This window comes from Narcine bancroftii, chromosome 2 (assembly GCF_036971445.1).
Source record: "Narcine bancroftii isolate sNarBan1 chromosome 2, sNarBan1.hap1, whole genome shotgun sequence".
In the NCBI taxonomy this organism is placed as follows: domain Eukaryota; kingdom Metazoa; phylum Chordata; class Chondrichthyes; order Torpediniformes; family Narcinidae; genus Narcine; species Narcine bancroftii.
Window position 1 is genome coordinate 200,140,685 of NC_091470.1, and position 25,283 is coordinate 200,165,967.

Genomic DNA, 25,283 nt, shown 5'->3' on the forward strand with positions numbered 1-25,283 from the left:
CAGAGTGAAGCTCTCTCACATACTCCCAGGATCAGACGTAGTGAAACTCCCTCTACACAGTCCCATTGCACACTCCTTTGCATTCAGTCAAGTGCCTGCTGGAACCAGTACTCTGGAATGTGGCTCAGAGAGCAGAGGGTGGATTCACGCCTGTGAGAGCCAAGAAAAACACAGGCTTGTACTGAAGGACCATCTGGAAACGAGTGGTTACCTCAGGAAACCCCGCTCTACCTCAGCTGGCCTTCTGCAGGAACCCCTGTATGGGCCTGGAGCCAGGGTGGGTCCTTGCTGGGAGCTAGGGTGGGACTTGGCTGGGTGCTAGGGTGGTACCGGCTGGGAGCTAGGGTGGGACCTGGCTGTGAGCTGTGGTGGGACCTGGAGCTGGGTGCTAGGGTGGGACTTGACTGGGTGCTAGGGTAGGACCTGGCTGGGAGTTAGGGTGGGGCCTGGCTGGGAGCTAGGGTGAGACCTGGCTGAGAGCTAGGGTGAGGCCTGGCTGGGAGCAAGGGTGGGACTGAAGCTGGGTAGAACCTGGCTGGGAGCTAAGTCTGGTCTGGGCCAGGCCTGGAGCTAAGCAGGGTGTAGGCCTGGAGCTAGGCTGGGTCTGGGCCTGGAGCTAGGCTAGGTGTGGGCCTGGAGCTAGGCTGGGTCTGGGCCTGGAGCTAGGCTGGGTCTGGGCCTGGTGCTAGGCTGGGTCTGGGCCTGGTGCTAGGCTGGGTCTGGGCCTGGAGCTAGGCTGGGTCTGGGCCTGGATTGAGCTGTCTGCCTGTGGTGCACTGTTAGCCAGAATCAGACACACACAAAGATAAAGACTGTACAAAAGGCTTTAATCCACAAAGACTTCCACAGAGCCAGGCTGGCTGTGGCTGCAGCAACTCAGTGTGAGGCCTCAGGAGGCCGGCGCAGGCTTAGATCCCGGAGGGTGACTGACACCCGACTGGGTGGGGCTTGATCCATTCAGGCCAACTGATTGACAGCCGGCCAGGTGTTGTCCTGTCTCCTTACACTCCTGCAGGTACAGAGGTTGTCCCCTGCAGTAGGCTGGTGGTGGACCACCACACTCCCTTACAATGTTATCTGAAACATCTCTTAACAAACCACTGCATTCGTCCTTAGTTACTTAATCCCACAGCCTCTCACTCTCTGCATCTTCACAGTGCTACTAGCCTTGAGGCAGTTCAGGACAGGGAAAGGTACGTTGATATGGCGCCGTGGAATGTTCGATGTGGCATGCTGAGTCAATCTGAGTGTGCAGCCAACCGAAGCAGCTTTTGGAGCCAGATGTTAGGGGAATGACAGGAGGCAGTTACACCTTCAGCGAGGAATATCACGGGGCAGAGGGGGAGGCCATTGCAGTCAGAGCCAAGCACCCCAACCTGGGGCACAGGACACGGGCCAGATTTTTACCCCGTTGGTAGAGACGATGCCGCAAACAGCTCAAGGCCCGATGATGGCAGCCAGTTTAAATGTGCATGCATGCAAACCGGCTCAATTGGCTTTTACATTCAGCTCCCTGGTCCTATTTGGTCGGCAAAAATGCGAGAGAGATATTAAACATATGTGTGTGTGTGTTGAATGTGTGTGTGTGTGTGCGTATGTGCACATACCTGTGGTACCTGTGTGTGTATGTACAGAAGTGTGTGTGTGTAGATGCTAGTGTGAGTGTGTCTGCGCGCATGTGTGCCCTGTGTATGTGTGTGTGCATATGCACAAGTGTGAATGTGTAGATATGTGTGTATGTGTGGGAATATGTGTGTGCACATGCGAGTATGTATGTGTGTGCATGTGCACAAGCGTGTGTACGCAGATTGTACAGGTGAGCGTGTGCACAAGTGTGTGAGTATGTGTGTGCAGATGTGTGTGTGTGACTGCGTGCGCACAAGTGTTCTTATGTGAGTGTATGCTTGTGAGTGTGTTTGCATGTGTGCGTGCATAGGAGTGTGGGTGTGTGTGTGTTTGTTTATATCTTTGCTCTCACACTCCTAAGTGCGACAGGATTCTTGAAATTCTGTGCATGTGCCAGACTGAGAACTCCAGCACAATGCTTGGCAAAGCTGATACTTGGCTGGTGGAAGCTAGCAAGAGGGAGGGAGCAAGAGAGCGAGAGAGAGAGAGAGAGAGAGAGAGTAAGAGAGGAGGAAGGAGCTTCACAGGCTGCATTTACAGCTCACAGTGCGCGGATGGTTTGTGTGAGAACAGACTACCCCCACCTGTCTCTCCCCACCCACCCCCCCCCCCTTTCAGCTCTCCTTCGGATGACTGCTTGATTTTCAATCGCATGGATTATTTTTTCCTCTCTCTCTCTCTCTCTCTCTCTCACCCAGAAGAAAGTTACCAAACATCAGCAGAGACCTTGATGATGTCACAGGAGAGGGAGCACGCAAGTGCAGAGATATTGCCAGAACCTTAGTATGAGAGGGACAGGAAAAAACGACTCCATATTGGGTTCACCAGCAACAAATGCCCTCTCCTGTGGTCAGGATGCAGGTAGGAGCACCTCTGGCAGCATCGGAGGGAGCAGGGGAAGGGGGTGTTGGCCTGGATTCTTCGGGGCTGTGTTTAATGTCTAAATAAAAAAAATCACGTAAATGTTCTGTAAATGTGGTCCTTAAAGTGAGCATCTTGCTTCTGTTGATGTGCGACATTGGTACAGAGGGGGGGCAGGCAGGGGTGTGAGGGAGCAGCGGAGGGGCCAAGGGCAACCTCTGTGCCAACCCTGGCGATGAGCTTCCAGGCTGCGTGTCCGCTGCACAGTCACACTGTCCTGTTGGCAGAGGTGCCGTTAGTGGGCAGAGGAAGGGGTGGGCTGTCAGTGTGTTCACACACACACACACACACACACACACACACACACACACACACACACACACATAGGGAAAAATGCACAGACACATACACAGGTACCCACACGCACACATACACACACGCAGACAGACACACATATACAGACATAGAGACAAGCACACACACACACACAGTCACAGGCACTCACGTACACGCGCACACCCACAGTCATACAGGGACACACCCACATACAGACAAGTAGAGCGATACACAGGCACACACAGACAGACACACAGATACATACACGCACACACACGCCTAGACTCATGGACACACATACAGATACGCGCACACACACATACCTGCTCACAAACAGAAACAGACATATTTACAGAGACACAGATATACTCAGACACACTCACACTGACAGAGACACAGAAACTCACACAGACACACACACACACAAACACACATTAGACGCATGCAGATACATAAGCACATAGACACAATCAATCATATAGCGACACAAACACGAACACACAGGCAAATACATATACAGATGCGCACGCACACACACCTGTGTACACAGAAATACACAGACAGGCACACAGAGACAAATGCGCGCATGCACAAATACAACTAAATATTCTGAGACATACATCCACAGAAACATACATGCATGAACACATACAAACACTCAAATACAGTCCAACTGACAAATACCCATCCCTGGCCATAGAAACACAGAATAAGTGCTTGTGCATACAGACACTAACACACACACATGCACGTGCTGACAGACATACACACAGACACAAACACATGCATGTGCTGACAGACATACACACAGATACTAACACAAACACGTGCACACACATACTCATACATACACACAAACACATTCACACATACACAGTTGTATACATAAACACATATACACGCACATAAACACAGACAGATGCACATGCTCATGCTGGCAGGCATACACACAAGACACTAACACGTACATATGCACACAAGCTTGCACACACATACAAGCACAAACACACACTCATACATACAAACATTCACACATACACAGTTGTATACACACGCACACTTATGCACACACACACACAAACATACCCTCTCTGACACCTCTCTCGTTGTCAATGTTCCGAGACCTCACTGCTCTGTTGGGCCATGGGAGGAGGAAGATGTGGGTGGAGGTGGGGGCAGAGAGGACCAGGGCTGGGGATGGTGTGTGAGTGGTGGACTCACCAGTCTGAATTTCCCTAGCCCTGATATCTGCTGCTGTCCAAATGCGGAAAGGAGAAAGTGGGACTTGAGCCCTTTACAGGGAGGCCCAGGGAAAGGGAGGGGGAGGGTGGTAGTGTGTGTCCCTGTGATCCAAATCCCTGATCTGACTATGATCTTGTGTGGGTGCCACTCCCGGCAGCTCACCCCCAACATAACAACATTAACAAATACAAGAGTTTGCATCTTCACACTGCATAGGTTCGCTGTTCTGACTCTGTGTGTGTGTGTGTGTGTGTGTGTGTGTGTGTGTATGTATGCACATGTGTGTGTATGTTTGTGTGTATGTATGTGCATGTGTGTGTATATGTTTGTGTGTATGCACATGTGTGTGTATGTGAACGTGTATGTATGTGCTTGTGTATATGTGCACATGCATGTGTGCGTATGTTTATGTCTATTGTGTGTGTATATATGTGTGTATGTGCACACATGCATGCATTTGTGTGTGTATTTGTGTGTGCGTGCATGTATGTTGTGTATGTATGTGCACATGTGTGTATTCTGCCTGTGTGTGTGAACATGTATGTTTGTGCATATGTGTATATGTCATGTGTGTGTGCACACCTGCATGTGTTTCTGTGTATGTGTGTGTATGTACATGTTCATTGTTTTGTGCACATGTGCATGCATATGTGTGTGTGTGTGTGGGTCTGTGTGTGTGTACCCATATGTATGTGTGTGCGTGCACATGTGTGTGGGTCTGTGTGTGCATGTGTGTGTGTGTCTGTCTGTGTGTTTTTCTCTCCCAGGCTTCAACTGACCCCTCCTGGTGGAGCCAATGAGACCGGATTTGGAGCAAATTCTTGGGCCACAGACAGACCTGACACCAGCAGTAAGGTGAGGGAGGTGTGTGTGTGTGTGTGTGTGTGTGTGTGTGTGTGTGTGTGTGTGTGTGTGTGTGTGTGTGTGTGTGTGTGTGTGGCCCTCACTCCCATCCACCACCCCGTCCCCATCCCCATTCCCCACACCATCCCCTCCTCCATTCCCACCCACTGTTGCCAACCCCCGCCCCGTCATTTGCTGTGCATTGCTGCCCAGCATTAATCCTTGCAACCCCAGGCTGGACGTGAAGGTGGCCTTGGATAGAATGGACACACAGAGAGGCCGACACACTAGTGGGTGGGATCATGGTTCTGAGGCTGCGGGGGAAGAATGGGGGGATGGAGTGCCACTGGCCAGGATAACACTCCCTCCCCACAGACCTCCCATTCCCCTCCCACCCCCCATAAATCTCCCCCTCCTACAGACCCGACCCACCAGTACCGTACCTCAGTGTAATAGCGTGACAGACCCGTCCCCATTGGTACTGTACCCCAGTGGTACACAGCGACAGACCCGTCCCCACCAGTACTCTACCCTAGTGTTATACAGTGACAGACCCGTCCCCACCAGTACTGTACCCCAGTGATACACAGCGACAGACCCATCCCCACCAGTACTGTACTCCAGTGTTATACGGTGACAGACCTGTCCCCACCAGTACTGAACCCATGTTATTCAGTGACAGACCTGTCCCCACCAGTACTGTACCCCAGTGTTACACAGTGACAGACACGTCCCCACCAGTACTGTACCCCGGTGTTATACAGTGACAGACCCATCCCCACCAGTACTGTACCCCAATGTTACACTGTGACTAATCTGTGGTCTGGTCCTGACTCCTACATTATGCAGGACCCTAAGTGAACCACTGAGACATCTTTCTGTTGAGATCGGCCTGTCCTTCCACTTCATCATTCGCGGTGACACAGTGATAGATTTTTGTGTCATGTTACTCCCCGGTTACCACATCTCGATGATGTGATGAAAGGTTACACTGAAACCCCTCAGACTTCCCCAAGTGTGTACAGTGGTGTAACCAACCTGTCGCACTTCCGGGATCGCTAACCTTCCCAACACCTGCCAGCTGGAATTTCAGGCTTCACAGCCAGCATGTCTCTTTATTTTGGGAACATTTTGTGTTTATATATCTGGTTCAGTTGTTTAGCCTGATGCCATGTCTTCAGCAGCAGGTGAAGTAACTGCTTGTACCTGCCCTCAGTGGGAGTTGCCCCTTGCTGTCTACCTCACTCTTGGCCCTGATAAAGCAGCATTTTGGCACTGTCCTCCTAGGACAGTGGGGACTGATCCCTTGTGACAGTGGGGACTGGTGGGGGTGTGGGGGGGGGGGTCCTGCTCCTGAAACAGTATGAACTGGGGGCTATTCCTGGGACAGTGTGAACTGGGAACCATTCCCCTGGCACAGTGGGATCTGGCGACTTGCCCCGGGACAGTGCAAACTGTTCGCTGGGGCAGGGGGGAACTAGGTACTGGTGGGGTAGTGAGTAACACTGGGGTACAGTACTGTTGGGGACAGGTCTGTCTCCTGGGACCATGGGGACTGTTCCCCTCTAACCGTGAGCACTGGGGGATGACCCATGTGACAGTGGGATCGACCCCTGCAACAATGAGCACTGAGGCCTACTCCCCTGGCCTCCAAAGCTTCCTGATCCAAACTGAAGTATTTAATCCACTCGACGCCCAACCTAATACACTTGTAGCCCTCTGTTCATCTGACGACGCTATGAACCTGCTTACGTCTCCAACAATGAACCACAATGGAAATATTTAACCCTTTCAATGCATGGTAAATAGTCGGGCACTGAGGTGTACGGTAGAATAAAGGGATCTGGGAATACAGATACATGATTCCCTGGAAGTGGCGTCACAGGTGAATAGGGTTGTAAAGAGAGCTTTTGGCCTTCATAAATCAAAGTATTGAGTACAGGAGTTGGGATGTTATGATGAAGTTCCATAAGACATTGGGGAGGCCAGATTTGGAGCACTGTGTGCTGTTTTGGTCCCCGAACTACAGGAAAGATATTAGTAAGATGGAAAGAGGACAGAGAAGATTTACGAGGGTGTTTCCGGGACTTCAGGAACTGAGTTACAGGGAAAGGTTAAAAACAGGTTAAGACTTTATTATTCCCTGGAACTAAGAAAATTGAATGAGCAGAGATTTGATCAAGATATTTAAAATTATGAGGGGGATAGACAGAGTAAATGAAGGTAGGCTTCTTCCACTGAAGGTAGGCGAGTTGCAAACCAGAGGACAAGGGGTTAAGAATGAAAGGGGAAAAGTTTAGGGGATACATGAGGGGGAACGTCTTCACACAGAGAGTGGTGGGAGTGTGGAATGAGCTGCCAGCTGAAGGGGTGAATACGAGCTCAATTTTAACATTTAAGAAGCATTTGGACAGGTACGTGGATGGGAGGGGTATGGAGGGCTATGGACAAGTACAGGTCAGAGGAACTAGGCAAAAAACATAGTATGGTACAGACTCGAAGGGGACTGTTTCTGTGCCGGAATGTTCTATGCCTGGTTAACCCCTGCAATCCCAAACCCACGTTTAACTCCTTTCCATCTGAAAGCTGCAGTTTTTTTTGAACACTGACTATCCACGCCCAGTTCGATCATAATTCACCCATTCAATCCAAGACTGGCATCGTCCTGTTTAATACTTTCGATTTCGGGGTCAGATGTGAATAATCAAGCTGCCCAAAATTATTTGAACCGTTTAACCCCGCTAATCCCGAGGCAGTAAGAGCTGTCGCAATCCAACCAACACGACACAATGGAGAGAATCAGGGGACAATTCAGCTTGATGTCCTTTGCTGATAGCTCAAGAACCTCAAACATTAACTCTTTCCCTCCCGAGATGCTGCCCGACCATTTCCGTTTTCTGTCGTCATCCCTCAAAACCTACAGCATTTGCAAAATTTTTGCTTTTTAACTCTTTGTGCCAATGCCTGATTTACCCATTCAATCCCATGGCAATAGGACTGAGCCAGTGAGTTTATCCCTTCACACGCCGTGACAGATAGTTTTTAACCCCTTCCCTGCCAAGACTGACAGTGTTTAACTCCTTCCATGCTGACGTCAGCTTTTAACCCCTCCCATGTTGAAAATGTCAGTTTAACCCTTCCCATGCTGAGACCATCAGTATTTAACTCCTCCCATGCTGAGAATGTCAGCATTTAACCCCTCCCATGTTGAAAACATCAGTTTAACCCCTTCTGTGCTGAGAACGTCAGCGTTTATCCTCTACTGTGCAGAGACCATCAGTGTTTAACCCCTCCTGTGCCAAGACCATCAGTGTTTAACCCCTCCCATGCTCAGACTGTCAGTGTTTAACCCCTCCCATGCTGAGATCATCAGTAATTTAACCCCTCCTGTGCTGAGAACGTCAGCGTTTATCCTCTACTGTGCAGAGACCATCAGTGTTTAATCCCTCCTGTGCCAAGACCATCAGCATTTAACCCCTTCCACACTGAGACCATTAGTGTTTAATCCCTCCCATGCTGAGACTGTCAGCATTTAACCCTTTCCATGCCAAGACTGTCAGTTTTTAACCCCTCTCGTGCTGAGAACATCATTGCTTAACCCCTCCCACATCAAGACCATCAGTGCTTTACATTTCCCGTGCTGAGACTATCAGTGTTTAACCCCTTCCGTGCTGAGACCATCAGCATTTAACCCCTCCCGTGCTGACGACAGCTTTGAACCCCTCCCACATCAGGACTATCAGTGTTTAACACTTCCCGTGCTGACTGTCAGTGTTTTAACCTCTCCCATGCTGAGACCATCAGCATTTAGCCCCTCCATCACTGTTTTTTTTTCAAATACTAATCCCATTTTAATTGCCGTCAGCACCATGGCTATTAAAATACCTGGAGTACTACGTCCAGTTTTGGTCTCCTTCTCTCTTTTTTTTTCACACCATAAATCACATTAGCCATGATATACACTATTTCTTTTTCACACATATACAGTGACTTTTTCTCCCCCCCCCCCTTTCCTCCCAAACCACCCCCCCACCCCCCCCCTCTCATCCATTTTAGGTATACAATCTAGGTTGCATTAAGCCAGTCAGACAATGTTGTCATTCAACAAAATTACACCAGAAATTCTACTGAGTCCATTCTTTTCTTTCCTTCTCCTTCCATCAACTTAGGTAATGTTTGTCCCCGGTAGGTTTTCGCTATTGTATTTAATGTAAGGCTCCTATACTTGTTCGAATATTTCAATATTATTTCTTAACCAATATGTTATTTTTTCTAATGGAATACATTTATTCATTTAAATTTGGTAGTTTCTTCCTTTTAATTTGGTTATGTATTCCATTAATATTTAAAGACATATAGTTCAGCGTAGCCCTTTTATATTTTGTTTATCTTCTCTTTCCGTTTTTCCATCATTACCTTTCCTCCTTTTCCATTTCTGTTTTCTTATTTTCAACTCTTTATAAGACAACATTCCTACAACATCCAACATTTTCCTTATTCTCCTATTTCTATCTTATTTATCCCCAATCTCCCCTTCACCTCCTGAGTTGTCCTTTATCCCTTGTCGGACAACCACATCTCCCCTCTCCATTTGGATTTGCGAATCCACTCGCAAGCGTCAACTGATTTTGCAGTGACCGCTATTTCCCCCCACCCCGCCTCCCCCAGAAAAGATTTCACTTTTCATATGTCACAAAGGTCATTCTTTTAATTCCCTCCTTATTCTCTCTATTCCATTACCTTCCCTTATTAATTCTTGTCTATACTATCTATATTTTCCTCTAAGTACAGATACATTCATGTATGCTCATTGTCTCTATTCACTCTTATACCTCTTTACCCGCATACATATCAATCGTGATCATTTTTACTCTCATTACCCGTCTTCATCCCTCAGTCTATTTTTGTCTTTACCCACATACATATCAATCGTAACCATTTTAACTCTCATTACCCGTCTTCCTCCCTCAGTCTATTTTTGTAATTGTTCTGCAAATTTTCGTGCTTCTTCTGGATCCGAGAATAGTCTGTTTTGTTGTCCTGGAATAAATATTTTCAATACCGCTGGATGCTTTAGTATAAATTTATACCCTTTCTTCCATAAAATCGCCTTTGCTGTATTGAACTCTTTTCTCTTCTTTAGGAGTTCAAAACTTATATCTGGATAAATGAAGATTTTTTGCCCTTTATACTCCAGTGGTTTGTTGCCCTCTCTTACTTTTTCCATTGTCTTCTCCAGTACCTTTTCTCTTGTAGTATATCTTAGGAATTTTACTACAATAGATCTTGGTTTTTGTTGTGGTTGTGGTTTAGAGGCCAATACTCTATGTGCCCTTTCTATTTCCAATTCTTGCTGTAGTTCTGGACATCCTAGGGTCTTAGGGATCCACTCTTTTATAAAGTCCCTCATATTCTTGCCTTCTTCATCTTCCTTAAGGCCCACTATCTTTATGTTATTTCTTCTGTTATGGTTTTCCATTGTATCTATTTTTTGAGCTAGTAGTTCTTGTGTCTCTTTAGTTTTTTTATTAGATTTCTCCAATTTCTTTTTTAAGTCTTCTACCTCCATTTCTGCTGCTACTGCCCGCTCTTCCATCTTGTCCATTTTCTTTCCCATTTCTGTTAAGGTCATCTCCATTTTATTTATTTTCTCTTCTGTGTTGTTTATTCTTTTTCTTAAATCCTTAAATTCCTGTGTTTGCCATTCTTTAAATGACTCCATGTATCCTTTAATAAGAGCAAGTATATCCTTTACCTTGCCTTTCTTTTCTTCTTCTATTTCACCATACTCTTCCTCTTCTTCTTCCTCTGGGTTGGCCATCTGTTGTTTCTTTGTTGCCCTTTTCTTCTCTTCTTTCTTGTTTCCATTGTCTTCTGTGGACTCTTCTTGCTGCAGGTGTTCTGCAGCTGTCGTTGCCGGCTGTGGAGATCGACTCCCCAGCTGGTCCCCCCTCCCGTCGGTGTGTTTTTTTTCATTCACATCGCGCATGCGCGAAACTTCGCGCATGCGCGGTTGCGCACTTTTACTCGGCTCTGCGAGCCATTTTTGTAGTCCATTATTTACCGACCTGAGGGAGCGGGTTTCTCTCTCCGCAGCGGGCCTCTTCGGACAGGTAAGGCCTTCACCTTTTTCCTCCTTTGTCTTCTCTTCCTCTCTTCTTACCGTTGCTTTCGACTTTTCTTTTTTTGTCGCCATCTTCTTTCCACCTTTATACTCACTTTTCTGTAACTTTTATTTCTGTGCCTTTGTGTTTTCTCTTGTTTTTCCCGACTTTTCTGGAGAGGGCTGGAGTTCACCGTCCGGCCACTACTCCATCACGTGACTCCTCGGTCAGCCCCTCCATCACTGTTCATCAGAGTTTGACCCCTCCCCATCCATGTACCTGTGCACATTCTTCTTAAATGTTAAAACTGAGCTTGTGTCAGCCGGCAGCTCGTTCCACACCCCCACTTCTCTCTGTGTGAAGAAGTTCCCCTCATGTTCCCCTTTCAACCTTAACCCGTGTCATCTGGTTTATATCTCACCTGCCCTCAGTGGACAAAGCTTTCCCTTATAAATCAAAGTATTGGGTATAAGAGCTGGGATGGGATGGTGAAGTTGTACAAGACATCGGTGAGGCCAAATTTGGAGCATTTCTGCACAGTTTTGGTCACCGAACAACAGGAAAGATATCAATAAGATAGAAAGAGTGCAGAGGAGATTTACTAGGATGTTGCCCGAACGTCAGGAACTGAGTTGCTGGGAAAGGTTGAACAGGTTAGGACTTTATTCCCTGGAGCATAGAAAAATGAGGGGAGATTTGATAGCAGTATTTAGAAGTATGAAGGGGACAGACAGAGTAAATGTAGACAGGCTTCTCCCACTGAGGGGAAGTGAGATACCGTTCTCATCTGACCGAGCCTTTACCCACTGACTCCCTCCAGCAATTCCTGGCCCACGCCAACCTAGTGCAGGTGACTGAGCTCCCAACCCGAATGCATCCGCCCTCCATGCTTTTTGCATTCCCTCAAGGATTGTGGATACAGAAGGCAGTGCCAACACCCCGACCAGACTCTGGAAGGGCTGCACTCCTCGCGGTGTGCGGGTGACTGTTCCAGGATCTTCACCTAGGGATCAGAAACCGGAGCCGGAGTCAGCCATTTGGCCCATCGAGCCTGCTCCCCCATTCGATGAGATCGTGGCTGATCTGATGGGCTCATCTCCACAGACCTGCCTTTTCACCGTATCCCTTAATTCCCCGATGATCCATCCAACCTTGTCTTAAACATATTTACTGAGGCCGCCTCCACTGCTTCAATGGGAAGCGAATTCCACAGATTCACCACCCTCTGGGAGAAGCAGTTCCTCCTCATCTCTGTCCTAAATCTACTCCCCTGGATCTTGAGGCCATGTCCCCCTAGTTATAATCTTCCCCACCCCTGGGAACAACTTACCTACCTCTGTCTTATCTATGCCTTTCATAATTTAATACATTTCTACAAGATCCCCTCTCATCCTTCTCGATTCCAGCAAGTACAGTCCCAGACAACTCAATCTCTCCTCATCTCTGGAATCAACCTGGTGACCCTCCTCTGTGCAGCTTCCAAAGCTAGTCCATCCTTCCTCAAGTCAGGAGACCAGATCTGTACACAGTCCTCCAGATGCAGCCTCACCTGAACCTTGCACAGTTGTAGCGTGACCTCCCCGCTCCTAAATCCAATCCCTCCAGAACATTGGCCTTCTTGATACACCTGCAAACCAACCTTTCGCGATTCATCCACAGGTCTTCCGACACATGGAGAACTATTTCTGAGTCAGGATGTGGGGAAATGTGCTTGTGCCCACGACCCCATTCGTCAACTCCCAGCACCATCTGCGGACCACAGTTTTACCCATTTCCTCCAGGACCATGCACTTCCCATCTCTGCTGGGAGGGAAATAGACTTTGTCCAGTCCTTCCCTCCAGAGCCCTCTTGAGATTTGCACAACTTAATGGGCCCAGGTTCTGGCACCCTCAGCGGCCAGACAGTCCTTGGAGAGAGAGAAACAGAGTTAATGCCTCACGAGACTTTGTCTGGACAACTCTCTCCAGGGGAGACTATGTGACCTGCTGTGTGATCCCAGCATTTTGTTTCTGTTTCAGATTTGACTCACCCTACCCTGTTCGATTTCATCTCCTGACTCTCCGCGCCCCTCTGTCCGACCTCCTGGACCAGTGAGTTTGCGAGTGTCATGTGAATTTGTGGACGGGTTGCCAGTGGGAGGTCTGGGCGTAGTTATCAGTAGTGGTTAGCAGCGCCAGCGACCCGGGTTTTCCCCAAAGGGCTCCCTCCGGTTTTCTCCCACCCTTCTTAAATGTCCGGGTGGGGGGGTAGGGGGGGGGTTATAGGTTAAAACACACACAGATCTTGCAGCGTCCAGAGGAGGGAAAGATGCATTTCCGACATCCTCCGATTGGCAGATGGCCTCAGTCTGGCAGTTGCTTGAGTTCCCTGACAGAGACGTATTGGCAAGGAAATGGGCCGGGAGTGGGGTGGTGGTGGGATTTCAAATGGGTGGCCACTGGGAAATCCATGCACTGCAATGGACAGAGCCGAGGTGCTCCACAAAAGGGTTGTAAATCTAGCTTTAAATAAATGATAGATAGAGTTCAATGTGGATGCACTCTGGAAGGTCAGATAGAACACAACAGGAACCCCTTCTCATCTGGGCCAAACTGTTATTCTGCCTTGTTCCACTGACCTGCACCCTGTCCCATAGCCCTCCGTACTCCTCCCATCCACGTACCTGCCCAAAAATGTTAAAATTGAGCCCGCATTCACCACTTCAGTTCGTTTCACCCTCCCACCGCTCTCTGTGTGAAGAAGTTCCCCCTAAACTTTTCCCTTTTCATCCTTAACCCATGTTCTCTGGTTTTTATCTCACCCACCCTCAGTGGAAACAGCCGACCTACATTCACTCTGTCCATCCCCCTCATAATTTTAAATACTTTTATCAAATCTCCTCTCATTCATCTACTCTCCAGGGAATAAAGTCCTAACCTGTTTAACCTTTCCCTGTAACTCAGTCCCTGAAGTCTGGGCAACATCCTCGTAAATCTTCTCCGCCCTCTTTCAATCTTATTGATATCTTTCCTGTAGTCGGTGACCAAAATTGCACACCATCCTCCAAATTTGGCCTCACCAATGCCTTATACAACTTTACCGTAACATCCCAACTCCTGTACTCAATACATTTATGAAGGCCAAAAGCCTTCTTTACAACCCTGTCCACCTGTGACGCTACTTTCAGGGAATCATGTACCTGTATTCCCAGATCCCTCCGTTCTACTGCACTCCTCAGTGCCCAACCGTTTACCTTGTATGTCCTTTCTTGGTTTATCCTTCCAAAATGGAACAGTAGATGGAAAGCTAACAGTAAATGGCAGGTCCCCCAAGGTGCATTGATGTACGGGGGGGGGGGGGGGTGGGGGGGTGGGTTGTGGGTCTGTAAACCTAAGGAATGTGGCAACACTAGTAGATGGAGTGGAAGAAAAGGCAGGCAGCACTGTTAGCTTCCTCATTTGGGGCCCTGAGGTTAAAGGTCAGGTGGTCATATTGCCACGGTGTCAACTTTGGTTCAACTACAGCCAAAGGAGCATGTGCAGTTCTGGTTGGCACTCATCAGGAAGGGGACGGAGAGGCTGCAGAAGGGATTCTCCGGACGTGGCCCAGATTGGAGAGTATTAGCTAAGAGGATGATCAGGCTCAGCTTATTTAATCTGGAGTGTCAGAGGCTGAGCGGCAGTGGGGGTTTGTGGTGGGGGCAGATAGAAATTTATAAAATTCTGAAGTGTAGGTAGGGTAGATTAACACAAAGTGGGAAATATCAAATGCATGAGGGCATAGGTTTAAAGTGGGATTGAGATGTCAAAAAAGGTTTACAGAGCAAAGATTTCTACTGTCTGCCTCTACCTGCCTGTCTCTCTCTCTCTCACTCTCTGTCCATCTGTCTCTATCTGCCTCCCTCCATCTGTCTACCTCTCTCTTTCTGCCTCTCTCACTGTCTGCTTCCCTCTTTCTCTCTTTCATTTTGCCTGTCAGTCTCTCTCTTTCTTTCTGCCTGTCAGTCTGTCTGCCTCTCTCTTAAACTCTCAGTCTGTTTCTCACGCATTCATTCTATCATTCTTCTCTCTTCTGTCTCTCTCACACACACACACAAACACACACACACGCATACATACGGACACACGTGTGCACACACACACAGACACATGCATACATACACACTGGCGCGCACACACAGACAATCACACTCACAAAGATCCACACAATCACACACACATGCATGCACATATACACACATACACTCACAGACGCATGCATGCACATGCACACATGCACACACGCAGACACACACAAACACACACGTGCACACACTGACAAACATACACAGACGACACACGTGCACGAATGCACACTCATGGACAAACACACAGACAGTCAGACACACGCACGCACGCGCGCGCACACACACACACACACACACACACACACACACACACACACACACACACACACACACACACACACACACACACACACACACACACACACACACACACACACACACACCCCCGACAGACACACACTTACTTGAGCTCTGCGTAAAGATAATGGAATTCTGGTAGCCATGGAAACTCCAGCCACATTCTGATTCGAGTGACCTGGATCCCTGAACAGGAAGTGGGCAGCTCGAAGCAAAGCCTTCCAGATAAGAACAGGATTTGAAAGGAACAACACAGATTTCTGGGAATCCTGCCATCAACAACATTTCCAACATAATATACAGGGGATCTCGCAAAAAGAGCCGCATTGGTGAAAGCTTTGTCCTGTCCCTGTTGTGAACACCGAGTTACTGCTGGGATTGATAGCAGAGGAAGGTTGGGGCTCCAACAGAGTATCTCAGAGATGTTCCCCAAACCCTGGGCCCTCTCTGCACCTCACTCGTACTATCAGGCAGAAAACACCCCTTTAATCCCACCCAATAAAGGCCATCCCTTTAATGTCTTGTCCCCTCAATCCGCCCCTCCCACAGTGTGGTGCTCCCTCTCCACCTCTCCCACAGTGTGGGGCTCCCTTTCTGTCCCTCCCTCAGTGCGGAGCTCCCTCACCATCCCAACCACAGAGCGGGTCTCCCTCTCCACCCCTCCCATAGTGTGGAGCTCCCTCACCATCCCCCTCACAGTGTGGGGCTCCCTCTCTGCCCCTCTGACAGTGCAGAGGTCCTTCACTGCCCCTCCCACAGTTCAGAGCTCCCACCCCTCCCACAGTATGGAGCTCCCTCACCATCCTTCTCACAGTGCGGAGCTCCCTCATCACCCCACACCCCAGTGCGGAGCTTCCTCACCGCCACTCCCCCCACCACGGAGCCCCCTCTCCCCACTCACGGCCCTGTGTCCTCCCCGTTGCAGGTTGCCGCATGGCGATGTCAAGAAGGTACGAAGCGAGGGACGGGGGCCACTGCACGAGCCTGCTCCACCAGCTGAACGCCCAGCGGGAGAGGGGCGCCTTCTGTGATGTCACCATCGTAGTGGAGGACAGCAAGTTCAAGGCCCACAAGAATGTGCTGGCGGCCTTTAGCCCCTATTTCCAGGGGCTGCTGGCCCAGCGGGGATCCTGGCCCCTGCAGCCGGTGCTGGAACTGCGCGAGGTCAAGGCCGAGGTCTTCGCCAAGATCCTGGGTTTCCTGTACAGCTCACGGCTAGTAGTGGAGAGACCTGACGAGGCACGAGAGCTGGCTGCGGCTGGGCAACGGCTGGGCATCACCTTCCTGGAAGACCTGTCTTCCCGGGGTCCCGACTACTCCCACCAAGGGGCCCCAGCTCCTGAGGGGCAGCGACGCCGGTCAGAGAGGGCCCAGACATGGCCCGGGGACTCGGACTTCAGCTCCCACAATCCTGCTGGGCCCTCCTTCCCTATTGACTTGACATCTTCCTGCGGCAAGGGCACCACATGGGAGGCCTCGGGCCTTGGGTCTGGTCCGCAGGCCCCGCTGGAAGAGGTGGTGGAGGAGGGAGCTGCAGACCGGCGGCTCTACACCCTTAGCACCACGGCCTTCCAAGGGCTGGGCTTCAACTTGGAGGAGGGGGCTGGGGCAAGTAGGCCTCATGGGAAGGAGAGAGGGGAGGGGGAAGAGGCTAGCTCCCTCCATGCCAAGCCAACTGTCGAGTGCATCCCCCGCCTTCAACTCAGGCTTCACCGGGCCAGAAAGACCCTGAGCTGCCCACACTGCCACAAGGCCTTTGTGCATCTGAAACGGCTACAGAGTCACCAGGCAGCGTGCCGCTGGGCGGGGGCTGTGTCTGTAGCCCAGGCCCAGGTCCAAACCAAGGCCCAGGCTCAGGCTCAGTCCCAAATTCAGGCCCAGGACCAAATCCAGGGCCAGACCCAGCTGCCCCACAACAAGCTTGGGCCTGGCACAAGGGCCTTGACCCAGGGCCATCTGCCTGCTGATGAGATGGGATCCACCACTCACCCATCTAGGCCCGAGCCCCTGACCCAGCCCCGACTGCCCACTGACAAGCTTGGCCCTGACATGCCCCTCCATCCACCTAAACCCCTGACCCAGCCCCAGCTGTCCCCCGACGATCTAGGACCAACCACCACCCCCCTGCCCAGGCCTGAGCCCCTGACCCAGGCCCCATTGACTCCTGATGAGCTGGGATCCACTACAATCCCCCAGTCCATTCCCGATCCCCTGATCCAGGCCCAGGCCCGGCTGCCCCCTGAAGAGTTAGGCCCTGCCACCACCCCTCTTTCCAGGCCTGAGCCCCTGACCCAGGTCCTGACCCAGCCCCAGCTTTCCCCTGATGAGCTAGGCCCCGCCACCATCCCCCTGTCCAGGCCCGAGCTTCTGACCCAGGCCCTGACCAAGGCCCAGCTTCACTCCAGTGAGATAGGCCCCACCACCACCCCACTGTCCAGGCCCGATTCCCTGACCCAAGACGAACACTTCATGAAAGTGGTGGACGGCCATCTGCTGTACTTCTGTGCCGTGTGCCAGCGCTCCTACATGACCTTGTCGAGCCTGCGGCGCCACGCCAACGTGCACTCATGGCGCCGGAGGTACCCATGCCGCTATTGTGACAAGATCTTCGCGCTGGCTGAGTACCGGACCAAGCACGAGGTGTGGCACACGGGAGAACGCCGCTACCAGTGCATCTTCTGCTGGGACACCTTTGTCACCTACTACAACCTGAAGACCCACCAGAGGGCCGCTCATGGCCTTGACCCAGGCCTCACCATCAGCCAGAAGACGCCAAACGGGGGCTACAAGCCCAGGCTCAACGCCTTCAAGCTCTACCGCCTACTGCCCATGCGTTCCCACAAGCGGCCCTACAAGACGTACAGCCAGGCCTCAACGGGGTCAAGGGGTGGGCCTGGAGGCCTGGTGTTGGAGCCCGAGGCCCCAGTGACGAAGGGGAGCGAGCTGGGGGCTCTGGAACTGGAGAGGGGCGAGCCGGCAGTCCCGGCACTGGACAGAGCAAGGCCTGAGGTCTCAGCGTTGGAAAGGGGTGAGCAGGAGGTTCCAGCATCTGACAAGGCAAGGTCTGGGGTCCTGGCATTGGAAGGGGGTGAGCTGGGGGTCCCAGCACCAGACAGGGCAAGGCCTGGGGTTCTGGCATCGGAAGGGGTCGAGCAGGGGGTCCCAGCACTGGAAGGGGTTGAGCAAGGGGTCCCGGCATCCGCTCCTGAGCCCCCGTCTGTCATCACCTATGGCCGGACCGCCAAGCGCTCCGTCATCGTCCACAGCAGGGCCCTTGCTCCCGCCGTCCAACCCTCGGTCATTGCCTACAATGGCTCCGGGACCTCGGCCCCTCTCCCCATCCTGCCAAGGGCCCAGAGCCCCAGTGGGCCGCAGCGGCGGGAGCCCCGTGGACAGAAGCCAAAGAGGCAGCCAGCCAAGACACTGACCTATGTGGCCAAGCCGGCCTGCTCAGGTGCCAGGCACGGGCCCCTGTGCCGGATCACTGTCCGCATTGGCGAGGAGGCCATTGTCAAGCGGAGGATCTCCGAGTCCGACCTGCATCGGGACAAGGTCGGGAGAGGCCGGCGTCCTGAGGCAGGGACTGGAAAGTCGCGGGCAGAGGGAAGAGAGCGCCAGGCCCCACCATGGCCCGACTGCTCCCCAGGAGCGGAGTCGGCTGAGGAGGTGAGCGACCAGGACTCGGGTGACAACCTGTGGCGGCCGTACTACTCCTACAAGCCCAAGCGCCGGGCCGGGGGGTTCCACCGGGCCAAGAGATCCGGCTGGAGGCGGAAACTGGGCCTGAGGCCTCCAGGCCGCTGGCTCCACCGCAATGCCAAGGGCTCTGGGACACCAGGCCTGCTCACTGAAGAGCAGGGGCCCTCTGAGGGGACGCGGGGTTGCTCGGCCTGCAGGGAAGGCCCCACCACCAGTGGGAACCAGGGCAAGGGCCCCGAGACTACGGGCCTGGTCCACCAGGAGCTTGGCCCCTCTGAGGGGCTGCAAGGATGCTCAGCCTGTGGGGAAGGCCCCGCCAGCACTGGGGACCAGGGCCCAGGTGGGAAGAAGACGGCAGGCCGGTGTCGCAAGCGCCGACTGTCAGAGGCTGGGACCAGGCCAAGCCTCGACCCCGGGGAGGAGAGAGTAGGCCACAGCAATGCAGAAGAAGAGGAAGGCCAAGAGCCTCCGGCTGAACCCCTTGGCAGGCAGAAGCTCCCCGCAGAAGAAGGGAGGCACGCAGTGCCCAGTCCTGGCCCCCAGCTTTGCACGTCGATGCCCCCAGGAGCCTGGGCCAACCCAGGGGCATCCTCACCCCAAGCTGGAGGTCAAGAGGAGCCTACCCTAGCCAGGTCGGATCCCAATCACCAGGCCTCACCACCCCGGCAGACGGAAACGGGCCCTGCAGACCCCCCCGTTCAAGAGCACCCCATCCCCTTGGTCACCGCTGGCCACTGCTGCCCCCGCCCCGAGTCCCAGCATAAGTTTGCAGCCTATTCACCAGGGGAGGAGGGCCTCAGCAAGGCCCCCTTCTACCCAGACCCCTACCCACTGGTGTACGGGCACCCCCTGCTCGCTGGCCCCTACGCCTGCCCCTTCGGCCCTGTCTCCCCCCTCCCTGTCGCCCTCAACATGGTCATTCAGGACAAAGGTCAGCCACTACCCCTCCTGCGCCGTGTGTTTGTCTACCCTGGCCCGTGCCGGGATGAGGCCCACCCTTTGGCACCGCCACCCGCCTCTGCCGCTGGGGGCTGGGGTTACTGGGAGCCGGGATGAGGCAGGACGGGAGCTGCTGGCAGGGGAGCGGGGTGGGCGGAGGTACTGAGAGGGCTCAGTCCCCCGGGGCCCATCCTCCCCTCCTCTTTCCAGGGCTCGACCCACCCCCCATAACGGGGCCAGGGCCTCTCTCTCTAGCCAAACGTCAAGGAAGCGCTCTGCACCGAAGATGGGTACGGGAGGGCAGTGAGGTATCTTCAAGGTCACAGGGTCATTGGCCGAGGTGAGGAGTTCATTGGTCAGGGTAAGGGGGGGTCATAAGTCATGGTGAGATGAGGGGTCATTTGCTGAGGTGAATGGGGATCATTGATGTGGTGAAAGAGATCATTGGCTGAAGTGAGAGGTCATTGGCCGAGGTGACAGGGTCATTGACCAAGGTGAGCAGTCATTGAGTGAGGTGAGGGGTCATTGGCCAAGGTGAGGGGTCATTGGCAAGGTGAAGGCTCATTGGCCAAGGTGTGGTCATTAGTTAAGGTGTGGGGTCATTGGCCAAGGTGAGGGGTCATTGCCAAGGTGATGGGGTCATTAGGTAAGGTTAAAGGCCGAGGTTAAGGGTCATTGGATGAGGTGAGAGTCCATTGACCGAGTGAAGAGTAACTGGTCGAGGTAAAGGGTCATTTGGGTGAGGTAAAGGCTCATTGGCCAAAGTGACAGGGTCATTAGCTGGGGTCAAAGTGCACATTAGCCAAAATGACACTCATTGACTCAGCTGAGGAATGCAGGGCAGTCCACCCCCCTCCTTGTCCAATGGCCTCACCCCTCACTGACCTCTACCTCCACCACCTCACACCCCCTCCAGTTACACATGACCTTCACCAGGTTTGTGGAGGAGAGCAGAAGCCAGTGGGGAGGGTCTCTCCTCCAATCTTGACCATTGGGTGCACTAACTTCCCCCTCCGAGCCCAGGCCAGTTGCAGATGCAGAGGTCCCTCCCTGGGGGCTCAACGTGTTCAGGTGGAGGGCCTAACGGACCTGGGTGATCGTAGCTCCCATCCTCACCGACACCACCCCCCCCCCCCCCCACCCCATCCCCGTCACCCGTGGCCACCGATCTTGACGCTCCCTCCACTGGAGCCGACCAGTTCTGCCTGCACCAGTTGGGTGATCTCCACTGGAACCATTCTCTCCTCAGTCTCAAGCCGGTAAATGCGGTCCCAGGGAGCCAGGTGGAGTGGGTCCACACAACCCCTCCCCTTCCTGTGTCGTTCCCTGTTTCCTTCCATCCTAACCAAGGCCAGCGATGAATCCGCAGTAAAATTACGTGACTGTGGGATCTTGCTGTGCTTGGACATGACTCCTGCTTTACCGCAGAAGTATTCTGGGTTAGTGTCTGGGTTGGGGCAGGAGATGGAGGGAGTGACATGAGGGGGTCGTGTGTGCGTGTGAATGTGTGTGTTTGTGAATGAGTGTCTATGTATGTCTGTGAGTATCTGCGTGTGTGTATTTCCGTGTATGTGAGTGTGTGTCTCCATGAGTGTGTCTGTGAGTGTGTGTCTCTGGGTGTGTGTGTGTGTCTGTGAGTGTATTTGTGTGTGATTGGGAAGAAATTGTCCCTGGAACTGACCAGACCTCCACATTGCTCACCTTCCTCCCTCCTGCCCGGCGGTGAGTGTGGGTGAGAACCATCCCAACCCAGGGACTGAGACTGATGGCAGCAGGTCCGAGGAGAGGCGATGGAGTCATGGATTGTTACAGCCCCGAAGAGACACGGGTGTGTGTTAACTCCGAGCATGTTCTCGGGTCTGACGGCAGGGTCGGGCAGGTAGGGAGGGGACACTGCCTCGTCACTGTTTTAGGGGCAGATTAAACAGGACAAGGCAAGTTGGCACAGGGACTGAGAGAAGATTGTAGAACATTTGGCCCCTCTGTGCCATTCTCGCCCACAGTTGCTTCCCCTCTGTTGCCGCCCTCGTCATCCCATGGCCTTTCCTCTGCACGCAATCTGAGAGCGTTTGACTCCTGATCGCTTCTGGTTTGCGAGGAGAGGCCCATTGTGCTTCTTCTGGCAAATGGGGAGAGGACGGGAGTAGTTTCATTTAGCCCCGACGTCTGTATCCCGGCATGGAACGTGCGCTGTTCCCCGACATTCCCTAGACCAGTGAGGATACCCACCCCTTCGAGTCCCTGCAACCTCTCCAACCCACCGTGGTCTCTGCGCCCCCAATTCTCTCTCCTCGACCATCCCTCTCCCCCCCCCCCCCCCACTGATCTTTGACCCAGCGACCCTGATCCCTTCCCAAATCCCTTCAACTCCTGTACAATGCCCACGAAACCCTTTGGCAAGGCTCAGAGTTTGAACCAGGTTCGGCAGCCTGCCTGCGTTTGGGTTAGGCAAGTGCAAGTTATGAACGCACATCCACCCAACGCATTCCGTTTACCAGCAGAGTCGAGCCAATCCTGGAATCGGCTGGCTTGTCCCTGGCTCTGTGGCGGAGGCCTGGGTGATTGGCTTACGGCCCGCCAGTCCTGAGAGCCGAGGGGTGAGGGGGTCTCACTGCTGCGTAAGGAATCTTGCAGGATGGAGAGGGAGATTTAGAAACTAACCCGGGGGAACACAATTCAGCCCATCGACCTAGCTGCTGTTCAGTAAGATCATTTACCCCTGAAGCAGTTTCCTGTAACTCACACTGGATTGCTCCATCCACCCTCTGAACCCCTCCCCGTCTCTGTCACCCCCTCCGGTCCCTACACCCCTCCCTGTCTCTGTCACCCCCTCCGGTCCCCTGCACCCCTCTCTGTCTCGGTAACCCCCCCTCCAGTGCACTGCTTGCCTCCATCCCCTATTCCCACATCTCATTGCCCTCCTTCCTTCCTTCATCGTTCCTTCTTTTTCTCGGTTGCTCTCATCCTGCCCCCTCTGCTGTCGGGCTTCTCTAACTGGTTATTTAGCCTCGATGTTTTATTCCTCAGCTGATCCCATCATTGCCAGAGGCTGCTCTCCGCAGTCAGTGAGTCACAGTTTCCTTTGTTGCCTGCCAGCTGGACAACGTCCTCTCTCGCACACTCACATACTGACTGAACACACACACTGGGGCACACTCACACTGACTGAATATACACTGGGGCACACTCACATACTAACTGAACACACACACACTGGGGCACACTCACACACTGACTGAACACACACACTGGGGCACACTCACATACTAACTGAACACACACACACTGGGGCACACTCACACACTGACTGAACACACACACTGGGGCACACTCACATACTGACTGAACACTCTCACACTGGGGCACACACACACTGACTGAACACTCTAAACACTGGGGCACACACACACTGACTGAACACTCTCTAAACACTGGGGCACACACACACTGACTGAACACTCTCATACACTGGGGCACACACACTGGGGCACACTCACATACTAACTGAACACTCACACACTGACTGAACACTAACACACTGGGGCACACACACACTGACTGAACACACACACACTGGGGCACACACACACTGACTGAACACTCTCTAAACACTGGGGCACACACACACTGACTGAACACTCTCATACACTAGAGCACACACACTGAACACTCACACACACTGGGGCACACTCACTGACTGGGACACACACACACTGACTGAACACTCACAAATCTGACTGAACACACACACTGGGGAACACTCATACACTGACTGAACACACACACTGGGGCATGACACAACACTAACTGAACACACACAGGGGAACACTCGTACACTGAATGAATACACACTGGGGCACGACACAACACTGACTGAACACACACATGCTGGGGCACACACATACTGACTGAACACTCACACACACTGGGGCACAATAACACACTGACTGAACACTCATACACTGGGGCACACTCACACACTGACTGAACACACACACTGGGGCACACTCACATACTGAATGAACACTCACACACTGCAGCACAATAACACACTGACTGAACACTCATACACTGGGGCACACACAACACTGACTGAACACACACACTGGGGCACACTCACACACTGACTGAACACTCACAACACTGATTGAACATTCTCTCTCTCACACACACATGCAGCATGTTCTCAGATGTGCACATCACACAGAAATACGACCAATCAAACACAGAGAAAAATCCTAGGCTGCCAGGCACACAAACACTGGCTCTCACACATATGGAGACCTCCAAACAGACTCACACTCTCATGCACACACACACACAGACACTCACACATGCTCACACTCACACTAAACTCGTGCAAATAATCCTCTCCAATTCCCTCTCCACATCCCTGCTGACCAGACCGTCCCCATCCACCTCCTGGGTCATCACTGGTCTCTGTAACAGGAAAAAGATGATCCTCCCCAAGGGCCTTGCATCCTCTGCTCCCCTCAGTCAGGGTACAGGTCCCACAGAGGGGTTCTGACTGAGGAGCACAGGGCTGAACAACTTCCCCCAGAGGCAGTGAGAGGAGAGTCCCAGCGCATCCCCCATTATCGTAATCTAGTCCCCAAACTTGAAGACACAGGCATCTTTGGTTGTGAATGTCTGGAGTAAAGCGCGAGAGTCGGCAGACACCGAGATTGTAGTAAAAACGCACAGTAAACACTGGGAGAACTCGACCGGTCTCGCAGCGTCCACACGAGGTAAAGATACATCACCGACATTTCGGTCCTGAGCCCTTCCTCAAGGAATAAGCAAAAAGCAGACAGGCACCCACATTAAAGATGAGAGATTCAGGGGGGAGAAGGGGAGGGGGACGAGTCCAGACCAAGAGCCAAAAGATGTTAATTGGATTTGATAAGAGGAAAGGTGTGTGGTTCCGTGAAAGGAGATGGAGGGAAAAAGGGGGTGGGGGGGGGGGGGGAAAGAGGGAGAGAGAAGGAAACAATGGGGGGGGGGGGTTCTTAACGGAAACTGGAGAGGTCGGTTAGTGATGGAGGGGGCCCAGACGGAAGACGAGGTGTTGCTCCTCCAATTTGTCGGTGGTCTCAGTCCGGCAACTGACGAGACAGCGCAGAGCCAGGGAGCGGGACGGGGAATTGCAACGGGCGGCCGCTGGGAGATCCACGCTGCTGTGGCGGACGGAGCCAAGGCCTCATCGAGACGATCTCCCAGCCTGCGCGCC

General features: G+C 52.5%; 1 protein-coding gene across 2 annotated transcripts; it reads left to right on the plus strand.

The window, feature by feature from the left end:
* Window positions 1-192: 192 nt before the first annotated feature.
* Window positions 193-24,990, plus strand: LOC138754979 (zinc finger and BTB domain-containing protein 4-like). Of its 2 annotated transcripts, XM_069920081.1 has the most exons (5): window positions 193-277; window positions 2,325-2,487; window positions 4,833-4,920; window positions 13,032-13,103; window positions 16,341-24,990. In XM_069920081.1, the coding sequence occupies exon 5, from the start codon at window positions 16,349-16,351 to the stop codon at window positions 20,168-20,170; it is 3,822 nt and encodes a 1,273-aa protein (XP_069776182.1). In that variant the 5' UTR covers window positions 193-277; window positions 2,325-2,487; window positions 4,833-4,920; window positions 13,032-13,103; window positions 16,341-16,348; the 3' UTR covers window positions 20,171-24,990. The 2 variants fall into 2 exon arrangements, with proteins under 2 accessions (XP_069776182.1, XP_069776181.1); XM_069920080.1 differs by lacking the exon at window positions 193-277 and having other exon boundaries at window positions 2,250-2,487.
* The last annotated feature ends 293 nt before the right edge of the window (window positions 24,991-25,283 follow it).

Bases quoted from the DNA above. Each gene is read 5' to 3' on its own strand.
- LOC138754979 (XM_069920081.1), top strand. From the start codon at position 16,349: ATGGCGATGTCAAGAAGGTACGAAGCGAGGGACGGGGGCCACTGCACG.